Source organism: Saccoglossus kowalevskii, chromosome 14, assembly GCF_978046115.1.
Source record: "Saccoglossus kowalevskii chromosome 14, keSacKowa6.1, whole genome shotgun sequence".
In the NCBI taxonomy this organism is placed as follows: domain Eukaryota; kingdom Metazoa; phylum Hemichordata; class Enteropneusta; family Harrimaniidae; genus Saccoglossus; species Saccoglossus kowalevskii.
Window position 1 is genome coordinate 22,116,512 of NC_140654.1, and position 27,913 is coordinate 22,144,424.

At 35.5% G+C, this 27,913-nt stretch overlaps 2 protein-coding genes across 2 annotated transcripts; one reads left to right on the top strand and one right to left on the bottom strand.

Moving 5' to 3' along the window:
* Positions 1-11,304: 11,304 nt before the first annotated feature.
* Positions 11,305-22,555, bottom strand: LOC144352837 (uncharacterized). The gene is made up of 7 exons (XM_085507534.1): positions 22,381-22,555; positions 13,801-13,869; positions 13,257-13,419; positions 12,956-13,053; positions 12,365-12,414; positions 11,930-11,986; positions 11,305-11,435 (listed from the first exon to the last, which is right to left on the bottom strand). Exons 3-7 carry the CDS (start codon positions 13,296-13,298, stop codon positions 11,305-11,307), a joined length of 378 nt encoding a protein of 125 aa, XP_085363660.1. The 5' UTR covers positions 13,299-13,419; positions 13,801-13,869; positions 22,381-22,555.
* A 189-nt stretch (positions 22,556-22,744) lies between these two features.
* On the top strand, positions 22,745-26,326 carry LOC100368555 (heparan sulfate glucosamine 3-O-sulfotransferase 1-like). The gene has a single exon (XM_002731020.4). The coding sequence runs from the start codon at positions 22,788-22,790 to the stop codon at positions 24,018-24,020; it is 1,233 nt and encodes a 410-aa protein (XP_002731066.1). The 5' UTR covers positions 22,745-22,787; the 3' UTR covers positions 24,021-26,326.
* The last annotated feature ends 1,587 nt before the right edge of the window (positions 26,327-27,913 follow it).

Below are 27,913 nucleotides of genomic sequence, written 5' to 3' on the forward strand. Positions count from 1 at the left end.
CATGGAGGCATCAAATGCAGTTGTCTTAATTCCCAAGGAATTTGCCTTGGTGTCTTTCAACATTACCTATTTTATTCCTACCATGTCAAGTAATTTTATCAATTTTGGCCTAAGAAATCGGGGGATCTCTTAGACATTTGAGCCTTGTTAAAGGCTAGTTTAAATCCCAGAAAAGCACCTAAACTGAACTACTTTCAAAGAAGCATCACCATCCCGGTACGTATTTTTGCAACCAGACAATGCCTTCAGCTCCACAGCAAGTCAGTGAACCTCAAAATTTACAGCATCTACACAGTGAAAATACAATAGACAGTGTTCAAGCAATCTCAATAAGATCGTGACACAACTAAAAATTGTTGCTGGCTTGAAAAGAAGTGTTACTTTCCTATTTATGTGTAAAATCTTACCATAATTATGAAACGTTTTCAAAATGGCACTGCCAATTTCACTTATATTTGACCATATTTGTCAATTTAAAAACACAGACGATGGTTGCATTATTATAGTGTGGGATTACAATACCCTCTGGTTACAAACATACCAAGTCACAAAAGTCATGTTGTATTTGATAAGGGTGCAGTGACTGTTTATTTAATACTTTCCATATTTTACCAATCAGAATGTAACAATAATTTTTATAATGCAACCATAATTCATAACAATTCAAAGTTTAACACGAAATTTAAATGCAAGCTTTTCAACAATTGTTGCACTTCAAGTGACCCAGAAATTAAAAACTGTAGAAAATTTCGTATTTGAATGTGTCAACTGTCGCCCAAACAAACCCCTGGTGAGTTTGTTTGGTCTAAGCTACAACTAGTTATTGAAGAATATGTGTACAAATATTTGTTTAAATGGTTTTACTATTTAGATATATGATCTTAATACTGATATTTTGTTCATAACACAAATATCATACATACTATCAATAACAGCTGCTGCTGTGGATTACACTGATATGAAAAATCTGAAATACACAAAATGCCAATATCTCCCTCTCAATGGGTAAATTATTCTACATGTCCATACTGTATGGAATAATTTAATACTCTAAGATAGTTACAGAAGAATCCAATAACTAATAATTCAAACTATATATTAGCATACAACATTCACTAAACCATAGAACTTTAATGTAAAGCCTTGTCAAGTATCAATAACTGAGACAGACAGAACAATGAACTTGACTCGTAACTTGGCTAATATAATTGATGATGTCTTTCTTTTTAAAACTATCTAAGTACTTGTAGTCTACTGGATCAAGCAGTGTACTTCTGAAATATTAATAAGGAAATCATATAAAAAGTGAGGGGATCTGTAATCTGAACAATATAAACAATGTTTCTTTGGGGGTTTAAAACGAGGGTTAGTCACCTTTCAAAAACACTAGCTAATTTTAAGAAGGTTTATATTTTTACAGAGTATATGGCAGCTGCATTTACATATATCTGTTTAAAATCAATGCAGAAGGTAACTTTTGGAGTGAAGTGGAAACAATTTTTATTGAATATTTTTAATTTAGCAACATAAATTATAAGTAGAGACTAAATTTACATATATTATTAAAATACATCCATATTTAGACATACAAGTTTATATCTGTCATATTTGTTACTCTATCGTATCACCCCTAAAACCATGCATATGGCTGCAACTTATACCTTGTACATTGTACAATTTTAAGCACTAAAATTGAGAGATCAAATAATTCTTTGAAAAACTGAAATATTTTCATAATCTTTTTCACATCATATTCCCATTTAATGCATATAAACATCATACCTCAAAAAATATAGGTAACACCAGAGGTCATCCTAAGACCCATACTGATGACAGCGGTATAAATGATGAATTATTTAAAATAATCATGAATTATCTGAGATGCCATGTTGGAATCTAGTCCACTATTGAGTATGTTAACCTCCAGCTCATTCACTCTCACAACATCTAATTATATATACCTGTAGCACATTAATATTGTCAAAAGCATGATTGACCAACTTCACAGTAATCACATTTTTAATAGAAACATCTCTTTTTAATATCTTTGTTATTCTAAAAATAATATGAAACTGAAATTGAACAGACCACTTATGAGACTGAACCAAACCCACTGTAATCTTATAAATAGAAAAAAATTGCGCTATAATAAGTTATATTACTGAAACCATTCATCCGATTATAATGGGACAGAGAATGAACAGTACAATAAAACATATAAAACATTGTTACCATACATAGCTGATACACTTGAGTTCATGACACACAATTCAAAATTTAATACAAATTCTAAAGAAACAGTGACCCCTCGCTAAGTCACACATGGGTTAGTTTATGGTTTGTTTTCTATATTGAAAGAAATCACAGCGTCTATGACCACTGATCAAGCTTCACCTTAGATCGAGTCGTGTATACCGTGTCAACTCCAGAACCACCCGAATTGGCCTCCAATTCAAAGTCATCACCTCTGAGTTACTTGGCAAGGATGCATGCTTTGCATTGGATGATGGGGACCAGAGGATGGAGTTCCCACAAACCATTCTTGAAGAAACCATACGTAAACAGCTTTATCGATGTCATCATTGTCAGATAATTTCACACATTTTCTATACAGTTTGCCTTAGGCAACTTCGAAAACAACCTTTCTTGACACGGTTGATCGCTGCGAGGTTTTCTTTTTACGTACAGACAGACAGACTGGATAGCATTCGCTTAGACATGCTGCTCAGTTGAGAACTAGAGATCATTGTAGCAAGTTATATAGAGCTACATTATTTGTATATCAAGGAGGAACCAGACGAAAAGTATGTAAAGTCGTGACTTGACTCCGCTTCAGCACCTTGAGTTAGACCGCCGTCACCCTATATATCTCAGTAGTTGACGAACAGTAGGTGTTAAATTACCTCTTTTAGTCTTTTAACCGCTAATTAAGGTAGCGAGACTATTATCTGTGTTGAAGATTACGATTTTCACATTTATTTATTAACTGATGAAATGCACTATAAACTTTCATCTGATAAAGTTAACATATCATTGAATGTAATGTAAGTTGGTTAAAATGTTGTTTTTCTGAATGGAAGCAAGGCAGACTCAGTAGTGTTTTCCAAAATCAACAACAGAGGTTTAATCTGTGTGCCTATAAGTTCCAAAGATAAACTCAAGTGTGTCTGACACACAATGGTGTTTCCAAACATTTGAGTGGTTTGTCCCCGCCCCTGTTTGTTTCACAGATTAGTCATTTGCATATGAATCTGTCAGACACAAGGTCACACAGCCACTGAAAAAAAATCATTGATCTTGGTGTTTTCATCTGCCGATTTTATCCTATTATAGCTATACCATTCCATTATTTTTTGGTTTCCAATAGCCTTACACATTTGGATGCCCCTACACATGTTAAAACAGACCTTGATGGAAAAACAAATTGATTGTGCCGGTAAACAAGCTTGACAATTATTGCTGTTACTTCATGGACGTTTTCTATTAGTTTATGTTTTTCAAAATACAAGGTCTTTAACAAAAAATAACGTATACGTATTGTCGTCGGATTAACACCAAATTTTCACAGATTTAAGGTGACAGTGAGAGGAACTTGAATGTGTCCAGACAAACTATTTCATCGATTATTTACCAACGAGTTGTGGTTTGAGTTGGGGGCAATGCGACTAAAACAGTAATTAAAATTCAGCACACTATTTTTTAAAACGCGTTGCTTGAATAAAACTAATCAGACACATTCAATTTACCAGTCTATTGAACAACTTGGAAAAATCAAAAAATAATTCTTATCGCCAGCATAAATGCGTAATTATTGTTTTTACAGAAAAAGTAATTTTTCACCTTTGATTGAGTAACGTGTTGTAGAATGCAGATACGGGCATGCAAAATACACTTGTGAAAAGCTTGAAGTCTGGCGATTCTAAAAATATATACTTTCCCGGTTCTATTTGTAATCATTTAGCCACAATTTGAAGATGAAAACAAGTATGCAAATAATAGTCCCGCTATCTTAATCCAGCTACCCACGACTTCGCCGAAATCGCGACTTAGCAATGGGTCACTGTATTTTGTATTTTAGTTCCGCATACATACTTTAATACAGTATATCAAGGTGTGCCAAATAATGTAAAAACCATTTAAAGCGGGGAAGTCGGCACCTGCGCATGCGTCAGATAGCGTGTCATTGTTTACAAGCAAGCGTCTACCCATGAGCCTTTGCGTTTTTAGTGTGTGTGTGTGTGTGTGGACTCGATTCCCACGTGCGCGCAGGTGACGACCCTATCGCTTTAATATCATGGCCGTTTATTTTCACTATAATGATGCTGTGAGAAATTTCATTGAGCTTCAGTTCAGACTTGGCAGAGAAACAATGACTTCTATTGTTATTTTACATATTCACATGGATTTAATGCAGTGGATTTTACCTATCAGTGAAAATGTTAAAATTAAAACCCAGTGAATAATTAATGTGTTTACAGTAGAATATATTCCTATTTGAAACCAGTCAAGCAGTAATTTGAATTAAGATAAATTAGGATCAGAGTAATTACTAATATTCTCAATGAAAGTTGCAATTAGCTCTCCTTCGTAGGTGCAATTACACAAATTGTCCTAGGTCAGTGTAAAATGAGATTTGATTTAAATCTGTTGAGTTGAGAAGACTCAATGTGGCTATCAGCTGTCAGTTAGAGCTCAGACAAATAATAGAAGACTTCGTTATCACGTGCTAAGGATATAGACCATTATTTTAGGGATAATGTTTTTGACCTCTTAGCCTGTGCTAGGAGGCTGTGTGCAAACAAGACTACTGTAAAATCTGTATTAGAAACCGGGGCTTCTATTAAAATGGCACATTGCAACAAAATGGATGTGACTTTTATTATTATCAGAGCATTCACTTCTATTAGGGATACTGCTTCAAGATTTTACGGTACATGTATTAAATGAAAATGAAGACTGCGATGCTAGTCTATTCTTTAAATTTGTCTACAGCTGGAGCAACATTTGAGCACAGGACATAATTAAATTTGATTTTAATAAGGGCAAGCCAAAAATGTTCTACTTCAAAACAACATATGACACTCCAGTATATAGCATATTATATCTCCTACTTGAAAAGGCATGTCGTAAAGTAAAACCAACAAAGTATATTCCATGACAAATACTATTTTTATGATACATTAAAAATCATAATTTCAAGGTTATCACATGACTGTTATGAAGTGACGTCAATGAGCAATACGTGATCGATAACTGATATTATCATCACTATTTTCTACAGTATGTAGGTCTGTCCAAAAAAATATATACTTGAGCCTTTTCACCACCAGACTTCTCATCCAAATCTTTCTGCAATATTTTCTTTAATTTTTCAATATTTCTGGAAATAAACCCTAATTTTGGTGACAACAGATACAATTTGATTATTTTTGTCCCAATCTTCTGAAGGAAAGTATAGACTATAAAAGGGAATTTTGTGAATTTGTGATGAAACAAGCAGCCTGTCGGCTGAGATAGCTCCGCTGTTAGCAATGCACATTTCAATTAAAGAACAGAAGATATCATTAGAAAATGAACAATATGTATAGTACATTCAATCAAAGCAACGGACCTTGCTGTTTTCAACAAGAATTCAAAAATATCACTTTTCACCAAAAATGACAAAAATAATCGTCAAAATTAAGTAATTGAAGATATCACCACGAAATTAACAAGGTCCACATATAACACCTATATATGTAATACAAAAGCAATCAGACTTGCGATTTTTAACAAGAAGTCAAAAATATCACTTTTTACCAAAAATGACAAAAATATTCACCAAAATTAGAGAATTGAAGATATCATCATGAAATGAACAAATCCAAGAGATCTCTACCCAAGGTACATATACACCAAGTATCAAAGCATTCAGGTTTGTAGTTTTCAAGAAGAAGTCGAAAAAGTAAAACATTGACACGGACGACGGACGACGACGAATGACGACGGACAATCACTCATATGATAAGCTCCGCTCGTCAAAGTCGACAGCGGAGCTAAAAAGATAACTGGTGGTGAAAAGGTTACAGAGTAATATTCACAGATAGAAATTTTCATGATCAAGATTCTATGGCATTTGTATCATTACTTAAATTCAAAACTTCTCAATTTTCACCGACTTGAGAATTTTGCCTCTTCTAAAATTAAAGCTGTTTACAGTACTAGTACTTTCAGCTTGCCTATTTTTAGGGAAGCAATCGATCTGCTTTCACCATAGATGTTTGGAATAACTTCACAAGATGACTGATATTCTTGTCACAGAAACAAACAACCTCAATTTGAACTGTTTGGTACAGATATATTCAACCATTTCAACAACATAGTTTATTCTAGTACAATTTTTTCTAATTTTTGCATCATTTTTTTAAATAATTTTTGAGAAAATGAACAGAATCAATATTATTGGGGGAAAACATGGAGAAAGCTGACAAGAATCCGAAGAGCCAATGCTCTTAACAACAGAAGATGTATTTCAGGTGAAGATATTTAAATCATAGTATTTTTCAAGTGCCACAGAAAACATTATTAAATATGGCAGGCAAGAAAGGCTACTATACACATGAATCTGTGTTTGCTACGTACAGGATAGGATGTGTTAAAACTACAGACAACTGTTATTTGCACCTGGCTCACATAACTTGCTCACATTAGTCATTACATTATAATTTAAGTGATATCTCCCTGAGGGTTCAAGTCAGGACTTACTGACCCATATATACACAACCAGTCATACTGAACTCGTTTCGGTTTATATTTATTTCTCAAAATACATGCAGCAAATGAAAATTTGAGACGTATTTTTTGATGAAAAAAATATTATTATCTTCTGATGACTATAGAAGAGAAAATGGTATCTTATGACAGACATGTACATGAAGATACGAGTGTGATATATGGACATGTGAATGTTGACAGTGTTTGTATACAGCTTATTTACAATACCATATTTACTCTATTAAAAATGCAATTCCAATTCCAATTGTAAGGATGATAGCAAATTTAGGACATTTGGCAAGCTCGGGCGCATCCGCCACACGACCCCGGGGTAATAAAGATTAATATATCACGATATTTAGACATCTAGAGACAGAAACAAGACCATTTGGGTACATGGATTACACTGTGTTTTTCCACAAAACCATATAATTTTGGAAATTATTAATATTAGATGACAGAAAATGCCAGGTTGTTTGACCTTTAGGATATTATACATAAATATAAGACCTTCACTAAAGGTCAAGACAAGTATCACAGCACTGTTATACTTGCCTACATGGGAATGTTGATTTTAACATCATATTCATAATATTTAAAGTCAAATGAATAAAATAGGTTTTATATTTCAAAACAAACTACCGATGCAAACCACTGCAAAATATGTTACCTGTACTCAATGTATACCAGTACAAATACTCCCTGAGCAAACAACTTTAATAGAACATTTTATGACAAATCTTTCGATGAGTTTAGGCCAACACAAGAATAGCAAATATTTGACATAATCAAAGTGAAGATAATGCATATCTAATCAAGCAAACTAATTTATTAATAGAAAAATTATATTAATAATTTATGTAAAATGAGAGGAATTTAATTGTTTTTAAATTGACCTAAATTGCTGACATAGAGCACTTTAGTGTTGTTGATTCATACATTTTAAAATGGCTTTAACGTGTCAAACTGAGGTGCATACATAATCTAGTGAAATTCAAGACATGTGCTGTTACAAGTGCATCACCACCAGAAACAAATTTAAGCAGAGCTAATGATTTGTCAAGTAATGAGTCAAAATACCAAGATCACCAAAACAGCACGATATTAAATGGTTTAGTGTAAAAGCTTCCTTACCATACATGATCTACATGTATGTGCTGCAAGACAAATAGATGATTTTGCAGCAGCTTTTGTTATATACTTTTAAACTCGATGCATTGTTAGATGCATGAAATAATATAGCAAGTGCAAAAAAGAAAATTAATAATTACTGTGAATGCATTTAATTATTCACTTGGTTTTAATTTCGCTATTATATTGTGGAATGAAGGGGGTGATGCATGCACATTTTTGTTGGATGAACCTTTTGAACCCTACAGGTATATACATATTTTTTAAATAATAAAATAAAATGATTTAATAATATATTTTCCGGTTCACATAGACCTATAATAATATTTTTGACATTACAAACAAAATTGGCAATAAGTTTGCAATCACTTTGCAACAGTCTTCACAGTCTCTTTACAACAATACAGTTAACAAATAGGTGTTCTAATGTTTCTTCTTCTTTTTCATGGTCACATGATGGTTGTAGCATCGTGAGGCCATAAAGTGACCATCATGGTTGTCTCAAATTGTAGTTTTCACATATCAAAAATAAATTTCTAGCGGGGTACGTTTACACAATATCATGTCGTAACTGTTGAGCACAGTGGTATCATTACTAGTTCAGATGCAATTATTCTAGCATAATAGTATACAAGATTGATTTAAGGTGACTAATTGCATTCTGATAATATAACTTAATTACAAATTGATTAATTATCTGTAGATCAATCATTACTTTAATGGATGTCTGTTGTGGTTCTCCCATGTTGCATGTCAGTAGTGGGATTACCTTCCTGTTTAGACAAAAGCATGGTTTGAAATGGCTGCAATGAGTGATGTACACCATGGGAGTATACGACCATGTTGTACGACTCTATATATAAAGTAGTAATAGCTTCAGTTCTATATTATTTTTAATTTAAATTTCTGAGATATAATCAATCATGAGTAAATAGAATTCTTTGAAGCATTAACTTCCCTTTTTAAAGACTTTCGATGTACAATGATGTGGGGCCATACATGGGACTCCACACTGTACATGTACCCTTCCTTATATATTCATTTATTTTTTTTTGTTTGTGCGTTTGTTAGATTGTTTGTTTATTTATTTATTTGTTTGTCTATTTATTTAAATGTTTGTGTGTTTGTTTGTCTTTATTGTATTAACAGAGCACAAGGCAGCCACATGTACCTGACAGAACACCATCATCCAAAAAGAGGGTGCAAAAAGCAAGACTACATGCAATATTCTCTAATAACAAAATAATTTCATTTACTATATTTTATTATTCACTGACTGCAGTGTGAGAATTATGCAGGGAACAATTTGACATCAAAATAATAAAAAAAACAAGAACGTGACAATACAATCATGTGTCGATACTCAGATTCAAAGTGCTGAGAATCACAATCAGTGATGGGATTCATATTAGTTCTAAAAATATAAGTACAATATATTTATATAAAGGGAGAAAAAAAGAAGACTGACATGGTTCATTATAACACAATAACCAAACAGCTGCTCAAAATACAGATTATATTGTTGATACCTCATGAACATTAATTTATTTATTATGACTTTGCCAGTAAAGTTTACTTATTATTTTACTGACCTATGACATTAAAGTTAGGAACAGGGAACCTTTCCTAGGGAACTTGATATAGTGTTAAAGCACTGCTGTCCCCTCCCCAATGCATACTGAACTAATTAACTTTGCTAAGAAAATTTGAACTTTGAAATAGTATTCACACATTATACATTGTCTTTAACATTTAATAATATACAATAATCTTCTGAGTTAAAAATTCAGCATCTCCTTTACGTATGAATATCAAAATGTTCTTTCCTTTCTCATTGTTGAATATTCAAAAAAAACAAAAAACAATCCAGTTTGCAAGGACTAACAAGTTTTACAGAAACTGCACTGAACGTCATCTCCTAGTGAAGGTCTTCAACTGCATAATTAGTGCAATCTTTTTCTGCCAAATTAAAAACGGCATCACTATGGCCATGTAATTTAATCCTGTTAGATCAGGTGCCCAGTTACAGGGTGGATAATATATAAAACAAGTCATTGAACATTTTCAAAAAACAAGATGCTACAAGTCGGCCATCTTTGATCCAATTGTGAAATAAATCGTCATGAACATGTATCCTAACATGTATTATCTATGTACCAAGTTTGAATGAAAACTGACAAAGCATGTCCAAAATACAACATTTTCAAAAAACAAGATGGCTGCTAGTCGGCCATTTTAAATTGAATGCCTAAACCACTGCATATGCATATGTCCCACATAAAGTACTAGGCACATGCAAAGAATGAACAGAATCGGTGCAAGGAATTCTGAGATATGACTCCGGACGGACGCAAGTACGCACAGACGCACGGACGGAGACCAAATTATAAGTCCCCATTTTCGGACTTCGTCCGAACGGGAACTAATAAAAATAAACTATGACTTACAGATCTTTTCAAGAGAAATGCATGGCAGGCTCGTCCCAAGTTTGAGAAATTTGGTAATTTCAACTGAATGAAAAAAATTGCAACTCATTAGCTGATGAAAATGTATTACTGCTAGATATTAGTAAACATTTACTAGATTTTAAAGGATGTGTACAGTACCGATCTACCTTTAGTATGGCGCTCTTTTCCAGCAAACTGTCTACTTCCTTGTCTGATTGCTTCCGCCCTGTGGGAATCCCCTGGCAGTGCCCAATAGGGGACACACAGACGGGGGAGATGGAGATTTCAGTGGTATCCCATAACAGTATGTCACCACCTGGAAAAGTCCAGGGATCGGTCACCCACTGCCTCCAAACCTGACTACACCGGCACAATTTGTGTATGAAAGGGATATGTGGCCATGGGTTCGGTAGTTGCAAGGTGTGGGTGCTCTCTTCTCTCATGAGGCGAGTTTCCCCAAGGCTTGCAGTATTCACTAAGTTGTGACCTGGTCACTCGCCGAACACATGCCTGTCCTTCCGGTCGCAGAGGTAAGCATCAAACAAGGAGGGTGAGGAGCCACCACCTGGTCCCTTCCACCCTATGGGCGTGCCGCTACTCTTCCCTCTCGTGGAAGGGTATGAGTGCTTGCCTCCTGGTTTACTCTTGCTGGCGGACATCGCCTTAGAGCGTTGTGTTTTCTGTGCTTGGGGCGCCCTTGGTTTACCGTTGGCAGTGGACAACTGGCTAGCGAATATGATCTGAACAATCTGGTTCATTGCACTCCAAAGCTGGGAGACTGCACCCGCCATCTCCCCAACAAAGAGAGTTGTGAATAGCAGTGTATCAAAATGTGAATTTGAAGACTAAACAATGTGGGAAGTGAAGTTTCAGCTGGAAATCGTGTAGTGTCAATGAGATTTGCAGATATATGTAAGTGCTAGAGTTTAGTAATCTAGAGTACAATTTTTAATGGAAACTAATATACATTAGATTATAATAACACTATGTGATCGAGAGATGAACAGGAGTTTATAATACATATAGTAGAATATAATAACATACTAGAAGATTTGGGTACTTCATCACTAATCTTTACTGCAGTTCTCTTTCTATCAGAAACAGCTAAGGAGAAAACAATTCATTAATCTTAGTTAATATTGCTACAAAACATTAATATACAAACTCCAGTTACCATGTATTGTAAAATTTTACCAAAACAGGTCAAGTATGTCTCCATAATATTTTGTAAAAGTAAACCTTAATTAAATACTCAATGCTATTGATAACAAAAATGGTAATCAGTCTTGTTTGATGAATTGTTCATATCTTGTTCTTGATAAAAATGAGAATGGGAACACAAATGTTGTTAAAAACAAATACAAACAGTGTTTTTCTAAAGATGTAATAAAGTTAGTGTTATACCAGTAATCTAGAAAACATTATGTATGGCACTATGTATTGTACATGTCTAAAGTTTCAATGAAATCAACTCATGAATGCTTGTATGTACATACAAATGTATGCACAAATTTGAACTAAAATTTAAAGAGAAAAAAAATGTATCACATAGACCAGAGTATGTTGAATAAAGAAAATCAGCACATGTATATTCTTACCAAGGTTGTCACTTGCACATCTTGCAAAGCTTTTAAGTTTAGCTGAAGCTGAAAATTCTGCAAGGATGGAAGGATATTTGGATACTTAATTTGGTTTGAAAGTGCATTTCTAATAGAAGCATGTATAAACCATCAATTGTATCACAGTAATAGACAAATATCACTTTTGGCAATAACACACCACTGTTATTTATGTAAGTGCTGCTAATCAGTATACTTGGTTCACAAATAACAACCTCAATGTTTAACACACCTAGTAATTTATTCTTTCAAGTAGAAAATAATTCCTAGTTCAAGCTACAATTTTACAATGTTCCCTTTCATCATTCAATAGTAGTTCATTTAACAATCGTAACCAACCATGATAATCATTAAGTGAAAGATCTTTATTCAAATTACATATTTTCAACCTATTAATGTTGTATAAATACTCACCATTTTTACTCGAGTTCTCACTGTAATCAACTATGTCACTCATGATAAAACTAAAGAATAAAAAAGTATGCATGTATGCAGTTTTACCTTCCTGTTGTAGTAATGTTGTACTGATTGCTAAACTTAGTTGAAAGTCATTCAATTTTGAGTAACTTGGCCATGAATCTAATCTGAAAGTTACTATGTTTGTGAGTTATCTGACACATTTTTATTAACTTTATTACAATAACTCTCGTCATGAATTGCTGTTTGAATTCTATTTCAAGAGTAATGTTCGAGGTTCAAAGTTTGCTTGACCACAGTGGTAACACAAGTATTAAACAGTTACCGCATGAATTCAAAAGGGAGGGAGGAGCATAATGGTGATATATAGCGATATTTTTGCAAATACCATAGATGTTGGATTTATTACAGTACTACGTTTGATCTGTTAATAGTTACATGTGCTTACATAAATTAAAGGGTAGTCAAATAAGTATACATTGGAGATGATATTTTAATAGAGCAAATACAGTACAGGTATTACTTAACATTAAGTAATTAGCTGTCTAGTAGTATAAACTCGTGTTTCCTATACAGCTTCATACACACCTTCTACTTGGTTCTCTCATCTCCCCACCTCCAACATGATCATCATCTTCTTCCTTGTCATCATCACTGTTGTCATCTTCTTCTTCTTCTTGATCAGCCTATAACATTTAACATCCATTTTGAAATGTACGTTCATAGATAGAAATAGAAATGATTGTGTTCACTGTGAGACTAACTACAAAAGAAATCCTTCAGTAATGTCAGAATTCTTTAACAATAAATATCGATGAGCTACTCTCAGAATAGCAGTAAATGGCCACCAGTCCAACATTTATATGAGGTAATCAGTAATTATACTAACCTTATAAAAAATAAAAACTAGTTTTACTCTGAATTTGGTCATCACAGGTAAACTTAGGACCTGTTGTCCCACCCAACAATTGTGATGAGGTAAATCTACTGTTGTAGAATATGCAGCATTTTTCCTTTACATTGTTTACTGTTAATGGTACATTTAAAGGAACCTGTTGGTAAAATATCAGAGTATGACAATTTAAATACTTCATTTTGCAGAGCAGGTTCTTTGATCCCACTTGGATTGATTAAATTCCATAAAAAAATTATGACAAACACGCACATGGCTTTAAACCATTGCGCGGTAGATAACAGACAAAACATTGTGTGCTCAATACATTCTGGGGCAGCAATCCTTATTTAAACATGCTGATAAAAAATAAATGACAAGGAAGTCAAAATTCAATTGATGGATCAGATAACAGTATCAAATAACATCAAAACTGTTATATGTGTTGTCACAGTTAGATCCAGCATGTAACAGTTTCAAATAAAAAATGTAACAAACTCTTGTTCATAATCCTAGAACTCATCTGATTAACTTTACTTACAATGTCTTTTAATCCGGCAGCCTTCTTATATTTTTTACCATCAAATATAAACCTTGTAATTGTTAGAGTCTGATGCAAAAAAAAAAATGAAATAAATTAATAGTACATGATATAAGCTGTTTGAGGCATTATACTTTAAAGTATAAAGGTTCATATTCATTTTTGTGCCAGGTAACAATTACAGACATTGAATGCAACTGTTCAGTCTCTTGACTTTTTACGTGCAATTTGCAAGTGCATTTGCTACAAAGACTATATTCCAGTTTGGGACTATGTGACAAGTGTCTGTGATCATCTCCTTATCATGATGCTATCCTGACATGGTACGCTCACCCAGGACTGAAACTAATAATAATGGGTGAAAACAGGCATGAAAACCTAATACAGTATTCAGTTACAAAATGAAGAGAAAAAACTACATTCACCAATCTTTCTGATCCCTCAATTAAGACTACTATGATGGTGAGTTAATAAGGCAGTGTGTCCACTAGGAAACTGAGACAATGATCATTTGTCATGTGATTATATCTAATTTTTGGTTGAATGGTTGTCCATTATTGTACATGAATAAGATTACCCCGGTAAATTACCGAATACAAAACAAACCTACCAAACAACTTCATCAACACAATACTGCAAGTGGTTCTGAGAATACACCAATTACACAACAGCAACAAAAATATTCATTAAATATAGAGACTTGTAGTCCAATCAAAATGCCTTTAAGTTTATACCAAAAGACCATGCACTCAGAATCATGGCTTTTAAGAAGAGAAAAAACAAGCAGCCTGTTGGCTGAGATGGCTTCGCTGTTAGCAATGCACATTTTAATTAAAGAACTAGAGATATCATTAAAAAATGAACAATATGTATAGCATCAAAGCAATTGGACTTGTGGTTTTTAACAAGAAAAAATCAACTTTCGAACTCTCCCCTCCCCACAAAAATAACACAAAGGATGATAAATTGCTACAGAAAAAAAGAGTGTTTGGGGGAGTTATTTTGAGTAGTGTGTCTTGGGTCACAACTGGGCGAAGTGCTCAAACCACAGTGCTTGGCAGTCACTTTGTCAGATTTGGCTGAGAAAAGAAATGACTAAAAGTTTGCCAAAGTGATACAGGAGCTCACTGACATTACCAACTCGGGAATGGAACAAGATTTTCAGGAAAGGTTTGCCAAACACTATTTCCCAAATGTCGTATTGGATAAAGAAATAAGGGACAGTGTGTTCAGATCAAATCACATTGCATCAAGCAGAATAATCACTTTGGAAACCCAAATGCCGGGACATAAAGTAGCCGGTTATGAGCGAATGATGAAGAATTTTGATGGTATATATAACACATACATTTGAAAGGATGGAATTTATTGAGCAGCGGGTCTTGTTGGAAATCAAGAGTTCTCAAAAAAACACAGCAGAAAAGGATGAGGAGAACAAGTGTGTACCCAGCTTGGATGCATTTTTATCATTATGGCGGGAAAGAACGCATGAAAAACCACGTTCCATGCAGGATGAAGACCTAATATGATCACTGAAGGCGCTAGGTGGGGTAAGTAAAAAAAATGGTCTAGAAAACATTCCCCGGAACTCTAACAATATCCCGGGAATAAAAACCTCTGTTCAAATCATACATAACTAAGATGGTACAGGTGGACGGCGAGATAATAAATCAAGCATTAAAATTACACTGATATACCATACCATGTTTTGACAAAGTCGCAAAACATGAATGCCAGGAATGCCAAAAACTGTGACAATAATTTGGTGGGTATGATAATACCCAAAGAATCAGGAAGTGGCAGAGGGAATAAGTATTGCACAAAATCCAATGAAATCTACAATGAATGTTTCTCCGTGCATCTAATAAATATGGACATGCCACTGTCAAGATGAAGAAAGGGGCTTATTATAAGCGTTAACATTATTTAGAGATGGACATCAAATAATAGATATCTTTGATAATGGGAACATGGCTCGCTGTCTATTCCAGAGGGATGTACTGGGATTGAATAGAATGCCCTAATAAATGAAATGGATGGGTAGAACTGGTCTAGTTCAATATGGAATAAATACAGCCCCTATTAAGCAACAACTCTAAAGGCAAAGGAAGCAGGCCAATATAAAAATCCAAAGATGTTTGATATTACATTTATAGACAAATTGGAAAGTCTGTGGTTGTAGCCAATAGTACTGGTCAATATTATAGTATAAAATTGCATGAAGTAAGTATGTGTATCCGATACCGGGGACTGTTTAGCTCGAGGAAAATGGTTCTATACATTGAACTTGGCCAGTGAACAATGATGCCACCTAAAAAGCTGTGTTTTTTTGACAGATAGTGACTCCTACACATGGTCACACCCTTTGGACTTTTTCATTTGTAAAGTTAATGAAAAGTATTAAAGTTGGGCTAGAGTGAGAAATTATGTTGGATAACATAATAATATATGGCAAAATAGTGAATGACAACCTCCAATAACTGAAACAGGTTTTGCAAGAACCTACGAAAAAAACAATATTAAATATAAAACCGAATATGTGTCATTTGTTTAAATTCACACACCCATAGTTGAAGGTGTCCCATATAGAAAGTATGAAACAAAGGATGAAAATGCAATTCGTTGGGTAGTGATACAACCAAAGGAATACACAAAAGTGTTACTTCAAATATAAACCTGGTATGGAGTGCCTGCAGAAGAAGAAGCTGGGTACGCCAATCGAACATATATCATTTAATATGATAGTACCCTTTCTGAGACCGCCAGCAGAAACAAAGTATGTTCAGTAAATTATTTTACGAAATAGAAAGAGGCATATCCACTGCCAAATCAGGAATTAGAAACCGTAGCATAGATATTTGAATTTACTTCCGCTTGGACTGCCAAGAGAAATTCATTCAGATCTGGGTATGACTATGTGCATTGAATGAAAGAGAATAGAATGATTAACTACAATATCCAATAGCAACCGATTTTTGGATTAGATCAGAAGTGCCAAACAACCGTCAATGTAATAAACCCCAAATCATCTTCGTCAGCCAAAGAACGTTTTTTTTTCGGGTCACACCTCCAAATTAACCCTTGGAAGATTGAATCACAAATAGGCGCCCTTAACGACAAGCAGGGGAAATGCGACACAAATAAATAGTCAATCAGCTATCTTGTATCAAAATACAGCAGTAAAGCGTTTAAGTCAAGCAAAATCAGCACAAAATAGTTGAAAAGTGATTTTGCCTTGCTGTCTGTTCCCATAAAACGCGAGAACAATCGCCCAAATTGCAACAAAAATGGACAGGACGCTACACTATGACTAAAAACCTTTTGCGGGAAAATCAATGAAAAATTGGTTCAACATAAGTGAAATCCAAACAGAGGAAGGGCAGGAGGGAGAAATTGATGCCCTGGGAATTAATTTTGAAGATATAACAAGGGGAAAGTGTTGAGGTCAGGAATAAACACTGAGATAGAATCTGATCTTACTGCAGAGAAACCAGAGAAAAGTAGTTCAGACGGGTTGAAAAATGACCGGAAAACATTTACAAGAGATTCAGAAAAACAGAGATTATTGCCGATTGACAAAATAGCCATGGAGCTACGTCAAAGATTAATCCTGGTTGAATATCAGAGTATCTATCTGATACAACTAGTTCATAGATGGACATTCCGTGGTATGTGGATTTAGTTATTCGATTAGACTCACTCAAAAAAAATTTACACGAAATGACACAAAGTGAAAATGAAATGTGGAGAAATGAAGTATCTTTTGGCGATTCTAGCAATTTTGTCAATTATGGATATATTGGGGCCCTTCTGAAATATTGCACTGGCTAGGGTTGAACGAATACCTAATATTCAAATGGTAATGATGATCGCCTCAAGATAGGCCTTTGTCCAGTGCTTTAGGTATCACATGTTGACGGTGTGAAACAACAGTTTTGCAGACCCCCTCGACTACATTTGTATAGAGGTGGCGAATGTACAGTTAAACGTTTAAGCAAATTCAAGTCCACGAAATCTGTGAACCCAAGAACTTCTCTTGTGACGTTACCACGCTTTCTTTTCTCTCTCGTACCCAAGAAAATAAAGAAGGGAAAAAGTTAATCTGTGAGAGCAACGTGACCAGAGTAAAGTAAATATTATTGGAGAGGCGAAATCCGTAACTACGAAAGGAAAGAGGAATTGGAGTGACAAAAAGAATGAGAGTTGAAGAAAGGGAGCGATGGATGAAAATGATTCGTATTTAAGTAATGTCTGCGGTGCGACAATGTTGTGATTGGCACGTTTTTTCAATGCATATGCTACCTGTGTCTAATGTGTTAGCAATGTAGACTCTAGCAGTGCTTTACCGTCCGTCAAGTGCCCCGAAAATTGACTGAAGGACACATTCACTTTGTGGTCCGAGCAAATGGATGGAACATTTTGAAGAAATTAGCCCAGAGACTAAGGGAGGTACAAGTGAAATTGGAGACAGCTGGAGTGGCGTTTGTCCGACTCCAACGAGGAAGAGAACGAATGTGTCTGTGGAGGAACCAACCGTTAGATCCAGTATTGGTACAGCAGCCAGTGTCAATAGATTTGAGAAAATCGCGAGCGATCTAAGAATGATGTTTCCGAATCAATATGTGGATTTAGAAGTGAAGAACTCAGGGCATGGCATATCAGCTGTAAATTTAGAAGACGAAATGGGAACACAATAAATTCTATCACTGTTACATGACCCAAATACTGACCCAAATACTGTCGTCCGATATGTGTCATTCTGCTACAGGGAATTAAAGAGGAGACTTATGACCATGGAAACGAAAGGGCGGGTGGAGAAAACGTACTATTATCACCCGGTGATAGAACTGATGTAAGACAATATGCCATATATTCTATAATCTTTATTTAACCTTTAAGTATATATTATTATAATATTATATTCAGTTTTATATATATTGTTTATTTTATATATATATATATTTGTATTGTAGTTGAAATGATTTGATAGTATGTAGAATGTTGTATAAAATCAACAAAACGTACCTGCCCTGACCTAATCTAACCGGTTGTGAGTTCAATAATTTTCTTTTCTATAATAAAATTATAATATTATTATAAGTCGGCTGGTTTTTGTTGTACAATTATTCCCCGTTGTTGGTACCTGTGAACACTGGGAAATGTCAATGAGACGACGGTCAGCCAGGCAATTAGTAACTATGCGTCTCGATGGGTATTTTTGTGTCATGGAGTTGGTGATGACCTGCTCTACCCTCTACCCAAGCAAAATCATCACAAAATAGTTGAAAAGTGATTTTGCCTTGCTGTCTGTTCCCATAAAACGCGAGAACAATCGCCCAAATTGCAACAAAAATGGACAGGACGCTACACTATGACTAAAAACCTTTTGCGGGAAAATCAATGAAAAATTGGTTCAACATAAGTGAAATCCAAACAGAGGAAGGGCAGGAGGGAGAAATTGATGCCCTGGGAATTAATTTTGAAGATATAACAAGGGGAAAGTGTTGAGGTCAGGAATAAACACTGAGATAGAATCTGATCTTACTGCAGAGAAACCAGAGAAAAGTAGTTCAGACGGGTTGAAAAATTACCGGAAAACATTTACAAGTGATTCAGAAAAACAGAGATTATTGCCGATTGACAAAATAGCCATGGAGCTACGTCAAAGATTAATCCTGGTTGAATATCAGAGTATCTATCTGATACAACTAGTTCATAGATGGACATTCCGTGGTATGTGGATTTAGTTATTCGATTAGACTCACTCAAAAAAAATGACACGAAATGACACAAAGTGAAAATGAAATGTGGAGAAATGAAGTATCTTTTGGCGATTCTAGCAATTTTGTCAATTATGGATATATTGGGGCCCTTCTGAAATATTGCACTGGCTAGGGTTGAACGAATACCTAATATTCAAATGGTAATGATGATCGCCTCAAGATAGGCCTTTGTCCAGTGCTTTAGGTATCACATGTTGACGGTGTGAAACAACAGTTTTGCAGACCCCCTCGACTACATTTGTATAGAGGTGGCGAATGTACAGTTAAACGTTTAAGCAAATTCAAGTCCACGAAATCTGTGAACCCAAGAACTTCTCTTGTGACGTTACCACGCTTTCTTTTCTCTCTCGTACCCAAGAAAATAAAGAAGGGAAAAAGTTAATCTGTGAGAGCAAAGTGACCAGAGTAAAGTAAATATTATTGGAGAGGCGAAATCCGTAACTACGAAAGGAAAGAGGAATTGGAGTGACAAAAAGAATGAGAGTTGAAGAAAGGGAGCGATGGATGAAAATGATTCGTATTTAAGTAATGTCTGCGGTGCGACAATGTTGTGATTGGCACGTTTTTTCAATGCATATGCTACCTGTGTCTAATGTGTTAGCAATGTAGACTCTAGCAGTGCTTTACCGTCCGTCAAGTGCCCCGAAAATTGACTGAAGGACACATTCACTTTGTGGTCCGAGCAAATGGATGGAACATTTTGAAGAAATTAGCCCAGAGACTAAGGGAGGTACAAGTGAAATTGGAGACAGCTGGAGTGGCGTTTGTCCGACTCCAACGAGGAAGAGAACGAATGTGTCTGTGGAGGAACCAACCGTTAGATCCAGTATTGGTACAGCAGCCAGTGTCAATAGATTTGAGAAAATCGCGAGCGATCTAAGAATGATGTTTCCGAATCAATATGTGGATTTAGAAGTGAAGAACTCAGGGCATGGCATATCAGCTGTAAATTTAGAAGACGAAATGGGAACACAATAAATTCTATCACTGTTACATGACCCAAATACTGACCCAAATACTGTCATCCGATATGTGTCATTCTGCTACAGGGAATTAAAGAGGAGACTTATGACCATGGAAACGAAAGGGCGGGTGGAGAAAACGTACTATTATCACCCGGTGATAGAACTGATGTAAGACAATATGCCATATATTCTATAATCTTTATTTAACCTTTAAGTATATATTATTATAATATTATATTCAGTTTTATATATATTGTTTATTTTTTATATATATATATTTGTATTGTAGTTGAAATGATTTGATAGTATGTAGAATGTTGTATAAAATCAACAAAACGTACCTGCCCTGACCTAATCTAACCGGTTGTGAGTTCAATAATTTTCTTTTCTATAATAAAATTATAATATTATTATAAGTCGGCTGGTTTTTGTTGTAAAATTATTCCCCGTTGTTGGTACCTGTGAACACTGGGAAATGTCAATGAGACGACGGTCAGCCAGGCAACTAGTAACTATGCGTCTCGATGGGTATTTTTGTGTCATGGAGTTGGTGATGACCTGCTCTACCCTGAAATATATTGGTATAGTCTCATATCGTATATTTGAATAATTGAAATTCATTGGTTGCGTTCTATATTAGTATGTGAACCGATTATTTCTCTGGAATATTTGCATAAAAACGTGTGCATAAATGAGGAAAATGGGCAGACTTTAATGTACCTTGGGACACTGCGGCGGCATCTTAGCAATACTTGTGATTGTCTGTTATTGCGCGGAGCTACCGGTGGACTTCCTGTAGTGTAAGGATTAGCTTTTCGTGCTAATCTTGACCCAAAGTAATATTTTGCTCTGAATTTCGAACCGGCCAATATGTCAGTGACAGCGCCCTCAATTGATTATTAACTGCAACTGAGGGGGGTACTGTAAAAGGATTAATTATTCACTGGGTTTTAATTTTGCTTATTTCGCTGACAGGAAAATGCGCTAAATTAAAACCCAGTGAATATGTAAAATTTAGCACAGAACACATTATCTAAATGATAAAAGTGTGAATTTAAAACCCACTGAATATGCCTGAAATGGTAAATCAGCGAAATTTAAACCCAGTGAAAATTAGTCATTTTATAGTATATACAGATTTGTCTTCCTAATCGATGTAACATTTTTGTTCACTCACCGAGACACAGCCAAGGTGAATAATTGTCATATGTTGGTGACAAATCTACTTATAACTGGATGCTTAGTAAATTAAGAAATAAAACACAGCCACGGGTGAGTATATGCCACGAAAGTTTGTAGTAATTCACGACATTTACACACGAGCTACACGACTATATCAACATCATTTTCAATATCATTCTCAGACATGAAAATAACATTAAAACATCAAAAACCGTGTACAAGTGCAAAACAATCCCCGAAACGTTGTACTTGCAATCGTGGTAAAATAAAAATGAGCTTTGGAATTAGCACAGAGCGCAAATAGATACAGCGAGTGATGGAGCAAATTCGCACTCGTAATTACGGCGTTGCGAGGTTTATTTGTTTACTCTTGTTTGCGATACCGTTAATGTTGATATATGTATAGTCGTCTGAATCAACAAAATAAAAAAAAACAGATGCCGATTAGTGCGGTATGCCCGTTAACTTTCTGGAACTTCCGGTTTCACGAACGAGCCGTTTCTGACGGCAATAATTTTTGGGCGTTATTTACGTAATTACGGAAAAATAATTGTTGCCGTTACATCACCGGCAAGCACTACAACGCAGTGTCCAACAACCTGGCACGATACAGGGTGCGTACTGTACAATGATACATTTATTATACTTACTACTTGACAGGATTTGATGTCATATACTCATCTGCCGACCTGGTTGCGCATTTGTTTACGTATTCAAATTGTGCGCTTCGTACGTGCTGTGTAACCAGCCATTAGCGCGAACGTTATCTTGTAAGTTTCCCGGCCGCGCAAGTGAATCGGTGACGTTTTCTGCATCTGAATGTTCAATACAGCTAATGACTGGCTATATATTGGCTATTTAGTTCATGCATTATTGTTGAGTGTTTTTTTTAGGTCAAACGTTGATACTACAATTAATGGATCGAATTTCCCTTCTGTGCATTCAAGAGGAGGAAACGATGACAGCTGTCACCGAATAGTTCTCCGTCACAGCTATATCAAAATAACCACATTTCGCACAGACTCGACAGCTGCGGACATCGTCATTACAAGGGAAGATGGACAGACCTCAGGCGTCTCTTGCGACTGTGATTTTACAAAACGCGTCACTAATCAAGGAAAAGGTTGAAGACTCATTGCACAGGGCATTTTCCCGAAGAGGGTTTTACAAATGGGCTCTTGGATATTTAACACTTTTTACATGCTTAGCGCTGGTAGTGAGTATGGCGAAATCACCACGGGGTGACAGAGCGACGACTAGAAGTCTACTAGCGGAGAAGTCCTCTCTTACAAATTTGCTGAATGATAGCGAATATGTTCATGGAGTAGTTTCCGACGACTATACGACGTGGGATGCCAGTTTTGACGCCAAGCGTTACATGGTCGAGAGATGGAAAACATCGTGTTATTACCCAACACATCCAATCTATCGACTCAACAAGTTGCTCAAAGTTGACGAGATGAAACGTCGGGGCTGCGTGCGACGTTTGCCTGAAGTCGTCATCGCAGGAGTGCGCAAATGCGGCACTGGTACGCTTCTCAGATTTTTGAACTTCCATCCTCATTTAGTTGGCCCGAAAGACGAGACCCACTACTTTGATTCGCTAACCGAGCATGGAGTGCAATGGTATCGAGAGCAGATGCCGTTCTCCTCACGTTTGCAGATGACTATAGAGAAGACCCCAACTTATTATTTCCGACCGTTCGATGCGCCTAAACGCATCCGCCAAACCTTGTCATCTAATGTACGTATTCTAGTTATTTTATGCGACCCAGTACGGCGAATAGTGTCAGATTACGTTGAGTTTATTAATAAAACGGACAAGGCGGAGCAAGACTACATGCAGAGGAAAACGCTTGCCGAATCCATCGAGAGCACGGTATTTGAGCAGGCACGCCCTGACAACGTGAACACACACAATGAAATGGTCGACGTGGGCATATACGTCAAATATCTCTTCCGATGGTTAGAACAATTCCCCCGAAGCCAGATTCATTTCATTGACGGCGACAATTTCAGAAATAATCCGGCAGAAGAATTACAGAAAGTAGAAAAGTTTCTCGGTGTGCGGCCTTTTTTCCGCGAAGAACATTTCCGCAAAGACAGCGTTAAAGGACAGTATTGTATGGCTTTTCCCCAAATGACCTGCATGCCAAGCTCGAAAGGACGGGAACATCCTGAATTAAAAGAGTGGGCCAAAAAAAGATTATGCGAGTTTTACAGTCCGTTCGACAGAGCACTGGCGACCTTGGTTAAACAGAACTTCACATGGATTGGTAAAAACTGTTAATGTGTGACAACCCGTCTATGAATATATCATTGAACAAAAAAAGTAGCCATTTACGACATTCGTGTTGCATAATGTGCAGTACAAAAATATGTTAGAATAACTAAAACCACATTTTACTTTACTATTAGCTTATTTACTGTGACGTGAATGAGGCACATGCTGTTGTCTTCAATTCCATTATTTTCATTTATGATAACATTTTGGAAAATTAGTGTGCTTTAATTGTCATTTTTTTTCATTCAAATAATGTAAATATTGACTCCATGGCAAAAATACCATCAGAAAAATCTTACTAGTTATTATATTATTTAACCGATTGTTCGAGCGAAGAACCTTGTGGTCGTCATTTTATATTTTAATTAATCGCACGATTAGTGGTTTCGAATTTGGAATTTAGAAAAAGATGAACGAAATTATAATGTGAAACATCTATAGAATATATCTTATGAGGGGGTCCTGAGTGACATGATGACATTTGTTAAAACGCGACAGTCACTACGCAGCGCGCGTTCTAATTCAGATGCCGAATTGTTCGAGTTACGAACATCGAGGTACGATAACGCCCATATTTGAAAACCACGCCAACTTTTGAGAAGCCACGCCCTCTCTGTGACTCGATGTTCAATTAACAGTTAATAGAGCTTCGAGTTACGGGCAACATGTATTTTTGTTTTTGTTGAACGTCCACATTTAGGAACTCGAACTTTAATTAACAGTTAACCGAACTTACGGGCAACATATCATTTTTGTTTCGTTCAAGGTTGTTAACTGATAATGAAAATTCGAATTACAAAATTTGAATGTTCCGTTTTCTGTTAATTAAAGTTCAAGTTTAATAAAATTAGGGCGTGGTTTTTCGAAAGTGGGCGTGGTAATTTTTGTAATTTGATGTTTTCGTAACTTGATGCCCGTAACTCAAACACATCGCATCTCTTTCTAATTTCATGCAATCTATTTTACGCGCCTTGTATACGTCTCGCGAGAATCGTACCGAAAGCGACACTGTGGCCCTTTGAAACAAATGTAGTAAATCACCAATTGTTCGATAGTGCAGTCACTGTAGGTAGAGCGCCGTGTTCGGTGTGGTTCCCATGCAATGTAGGCAACCTGTATATTAACATAATTTGTTTGTTTACATGAAATGTGACTTATGTGGCATTTTAATGTTCTTAAATTGTGCGAATCTCAGGAAATATCTACTAAACCTCTAATTTGTTGACTCCAGTCTGTTTGGCAAACAATGTTTGTATGTATGTGCGTATGTAAATAACCGCTGGTAAGATTTCGATGAAACTTCAATGAAACAATGAAAGTGCGCAGACGTGAGTAGCTTTGTGTAAAATTCGTGCATAATAATTACCTAATTTGTATAATAATCAGTCATTTTGTGTTTTTCTACTGATATCTCAAGTACTCATTATCATATTTCAATGAAACTAGGTATATGTGTGCTCTAAGACCTGCACTGACCTGCTCAGTATTGGGCCAAAAATCTGTGTATATATCAGTTACCCAATTTACATATTAAGTAGTGATTTTTTGTGAACTTAGTACGACGTCATTATATTTTAGGTTAAAATCCTGGAATTTAGAAAAACAGTGAGATTAGTCAAACTTGGTATATAGATAATCAAGGACCATGCCCAGGCCTGTTCAGTTTTGGGTTGAAATCTGTGAATATTACCCACCTAATTTGCATAACAATTAGTCAGTTTCAGCTTTTCCATCAATTGTTCAATACTAATCATCTTATGTCAATGAATCTGATTACTTACCTACTCCGCTATTCTATCGTTTTAAATGAAACTTTGTACATAGGTGCCCGGGACAATTCACAGACTTGTTTAGTTTTAGGTTAAATTTGAAAATCAATGAAAAAAATCACTAATGAATAGTCTTAAGTGTGTTCGAGACTTATGGGTCTGTCTGCGTACGTGTGTTTCCATGGCAATGTACTGTCATAGAGGCTGCCAATCAATGTTGATTCTGTAGTTATTCTGTATTTATTTATTATTATAATTTTTAACTGAAGAAAATTACCACAGCTGAGCCAGTCTAGAGTTAATTTCAGAGATCAGACTGTAGAGTTCGGGAAGTAAGATTGTGTTTAACCAAACAATTACGTACTGAACCCATGACTCAGAACTATAACCTTTATGTGTGCTACTTTAGTTATTTTGTTCTATTTGTATAAATATGGTATTCTTTACTATGATGTCCTCATTGTGCGAGAGTTCGTGAACGTGGTTTACGTGTACGGATCGAAATAAATCCCACACCTGTGACAGTAGACATGTCAGATTTGACATCTTCTATTCTCCATTTTTGTCCTTTTTTGCTATGCTATTATAATATGCTATTTTCGAATGCTTTCAAAAACAGCTGACATAAGTTGTTGCTTTGTTTGGTTTGTAACAGGATGATTATAATTGTCATTGCTATAGCAACTACTACCACTGTTGGACAGATTTGATATGGCAAAAATAATGTGGTAAGTAACAATAACGACAAATAGCTAATACCTCATTTGTATAGAACATTATCAACGTTGTTGAGAGGAAGAAACTCTTCCAAGACAGCAGAGCTATTTAGACGATGAGGTCGCTTGTATAATGAATACTTTGTTTTCTTTTTACTAAGCTGGTAATACACATACCTGCACGATATACATACATGTACTAAATGTTTTATTGCATTGCATAGAATTTATTTCACTGATTAAACTGGCAAAAAAGTCAGGAATAAAAAAAATTGATAATAATAGTTTGATTTTATACAACAACAAATTATGCCTGAAAACTGAAATAACCAAAATACAAATTAAACTCAATCATTTCCTCACAAAAAATGGCCGTCCAGATCGCGTTGCGATTGAGAACCACGTGCTCAGGCCAAGAGGTTGACTCCACTCTAAAAAAGACTATCGTGTTCAGCTGCTGGGATAATTCACCATGTCCACGGTCACATTTGACTGGTATATCCAGATACTAGTGGTTGGTATAGGATTTCACTGAAGTGTTTGTGTTTGAAGGCGGGTGCCCTGATTATGATTTATCAAACTACTGAGCGGTTTAAGCGACTATAAAGCTGGTGGTCTTGAGTGATTTAATTACTTTCCTAGACTTAGCATAGGCTAGAGATCTTGCATAATCTCCTTGTATGGGCTGCTAAATGAAAGAAATTCTAGATTAGGAGCTTTGTTGGTCATTATTTTCCACGCAAAAGTGATACTAATCGCTTCATTCTTCTTCGTTGGGAAATTATTTCCAATTATTTTAATCTGTCACATTAATAATTGTCCAATACCGGAGATTCTGTGGATGTAGTGTCTTTCGATTCTTTCCAGTTTTTTGAGATGTTTCCTGCTTTATATGGAACCCATAATTGCGAACAGTAAACAAATGTCAATTTAGGGCTTCTTCTGTTGAATATACGATAGACCAAGCCTTGCTACATAGGTAATGACTGGAGGTTGCTTCATCTAAATACCACGATCTCGCAAACATTCATCGCTGACACTGAATCAGAGTAACGTCACGTGTGGAATATTGCAGTCCTCCATATCGGTGACGAAACTTGTTTTTGTCCCCGAATGGTGACATCATATTAACTGTTCGTCTAACTAATGTAACCATAGTATTTGAAAACAGGTCACAAAAATAAGTAAACGAATTAATGAATAAAATTCATAATAACATGGCAATAATAATACAGAATTTTGGAAACTAATCAATCTCTAAACAATGGGGAAACTAGTCAACACAATAAGTGTCACTCGATTGAATCAGAATGGTAACTTAAATTTATATTTAAAAAAATAAATTTACAAACAAGATTAGGATGGAGCAACATTTGTAGGAGAGTTCATTCATTCTGTCGGGGTGTCTTACAAT

What these genes read in the sequence shown, in the direction of transcription:
- LOC100368555 (XM_002731020.4), top strand. Translation starts at nt 22,788, where the DNA reads ATGGACAGACCTCAGGCGTCTCTTGCGACTGTGATTTTACAAAACGCG.
- LOC144352837 (XM_085507534.1), bottom strand. Translation starts at nt 13,298, where the DNA reads ATGACCAAATTCAGAGTAAAACTAGTTTTTATTTTTTATAAG. An exon ending in TGAGAACTCGAGTAAAAATG is followed by an intron (nt 11,987 to 12,364) that starts GTGAGTATTTAT and finishes CCATCCTTGCAG; the next exon opens with AATTTTCAGCTTCAGCTAAA. An exon ending in ATGTGCAAGTGACAACCTTG is followed by an intron (nt 11,436 to 11,929) that starts GTAAGAATATAC and finishes TTTTCTCCTTAG; the next exon opens with CTGTTTCTGATAGAAAGAGA.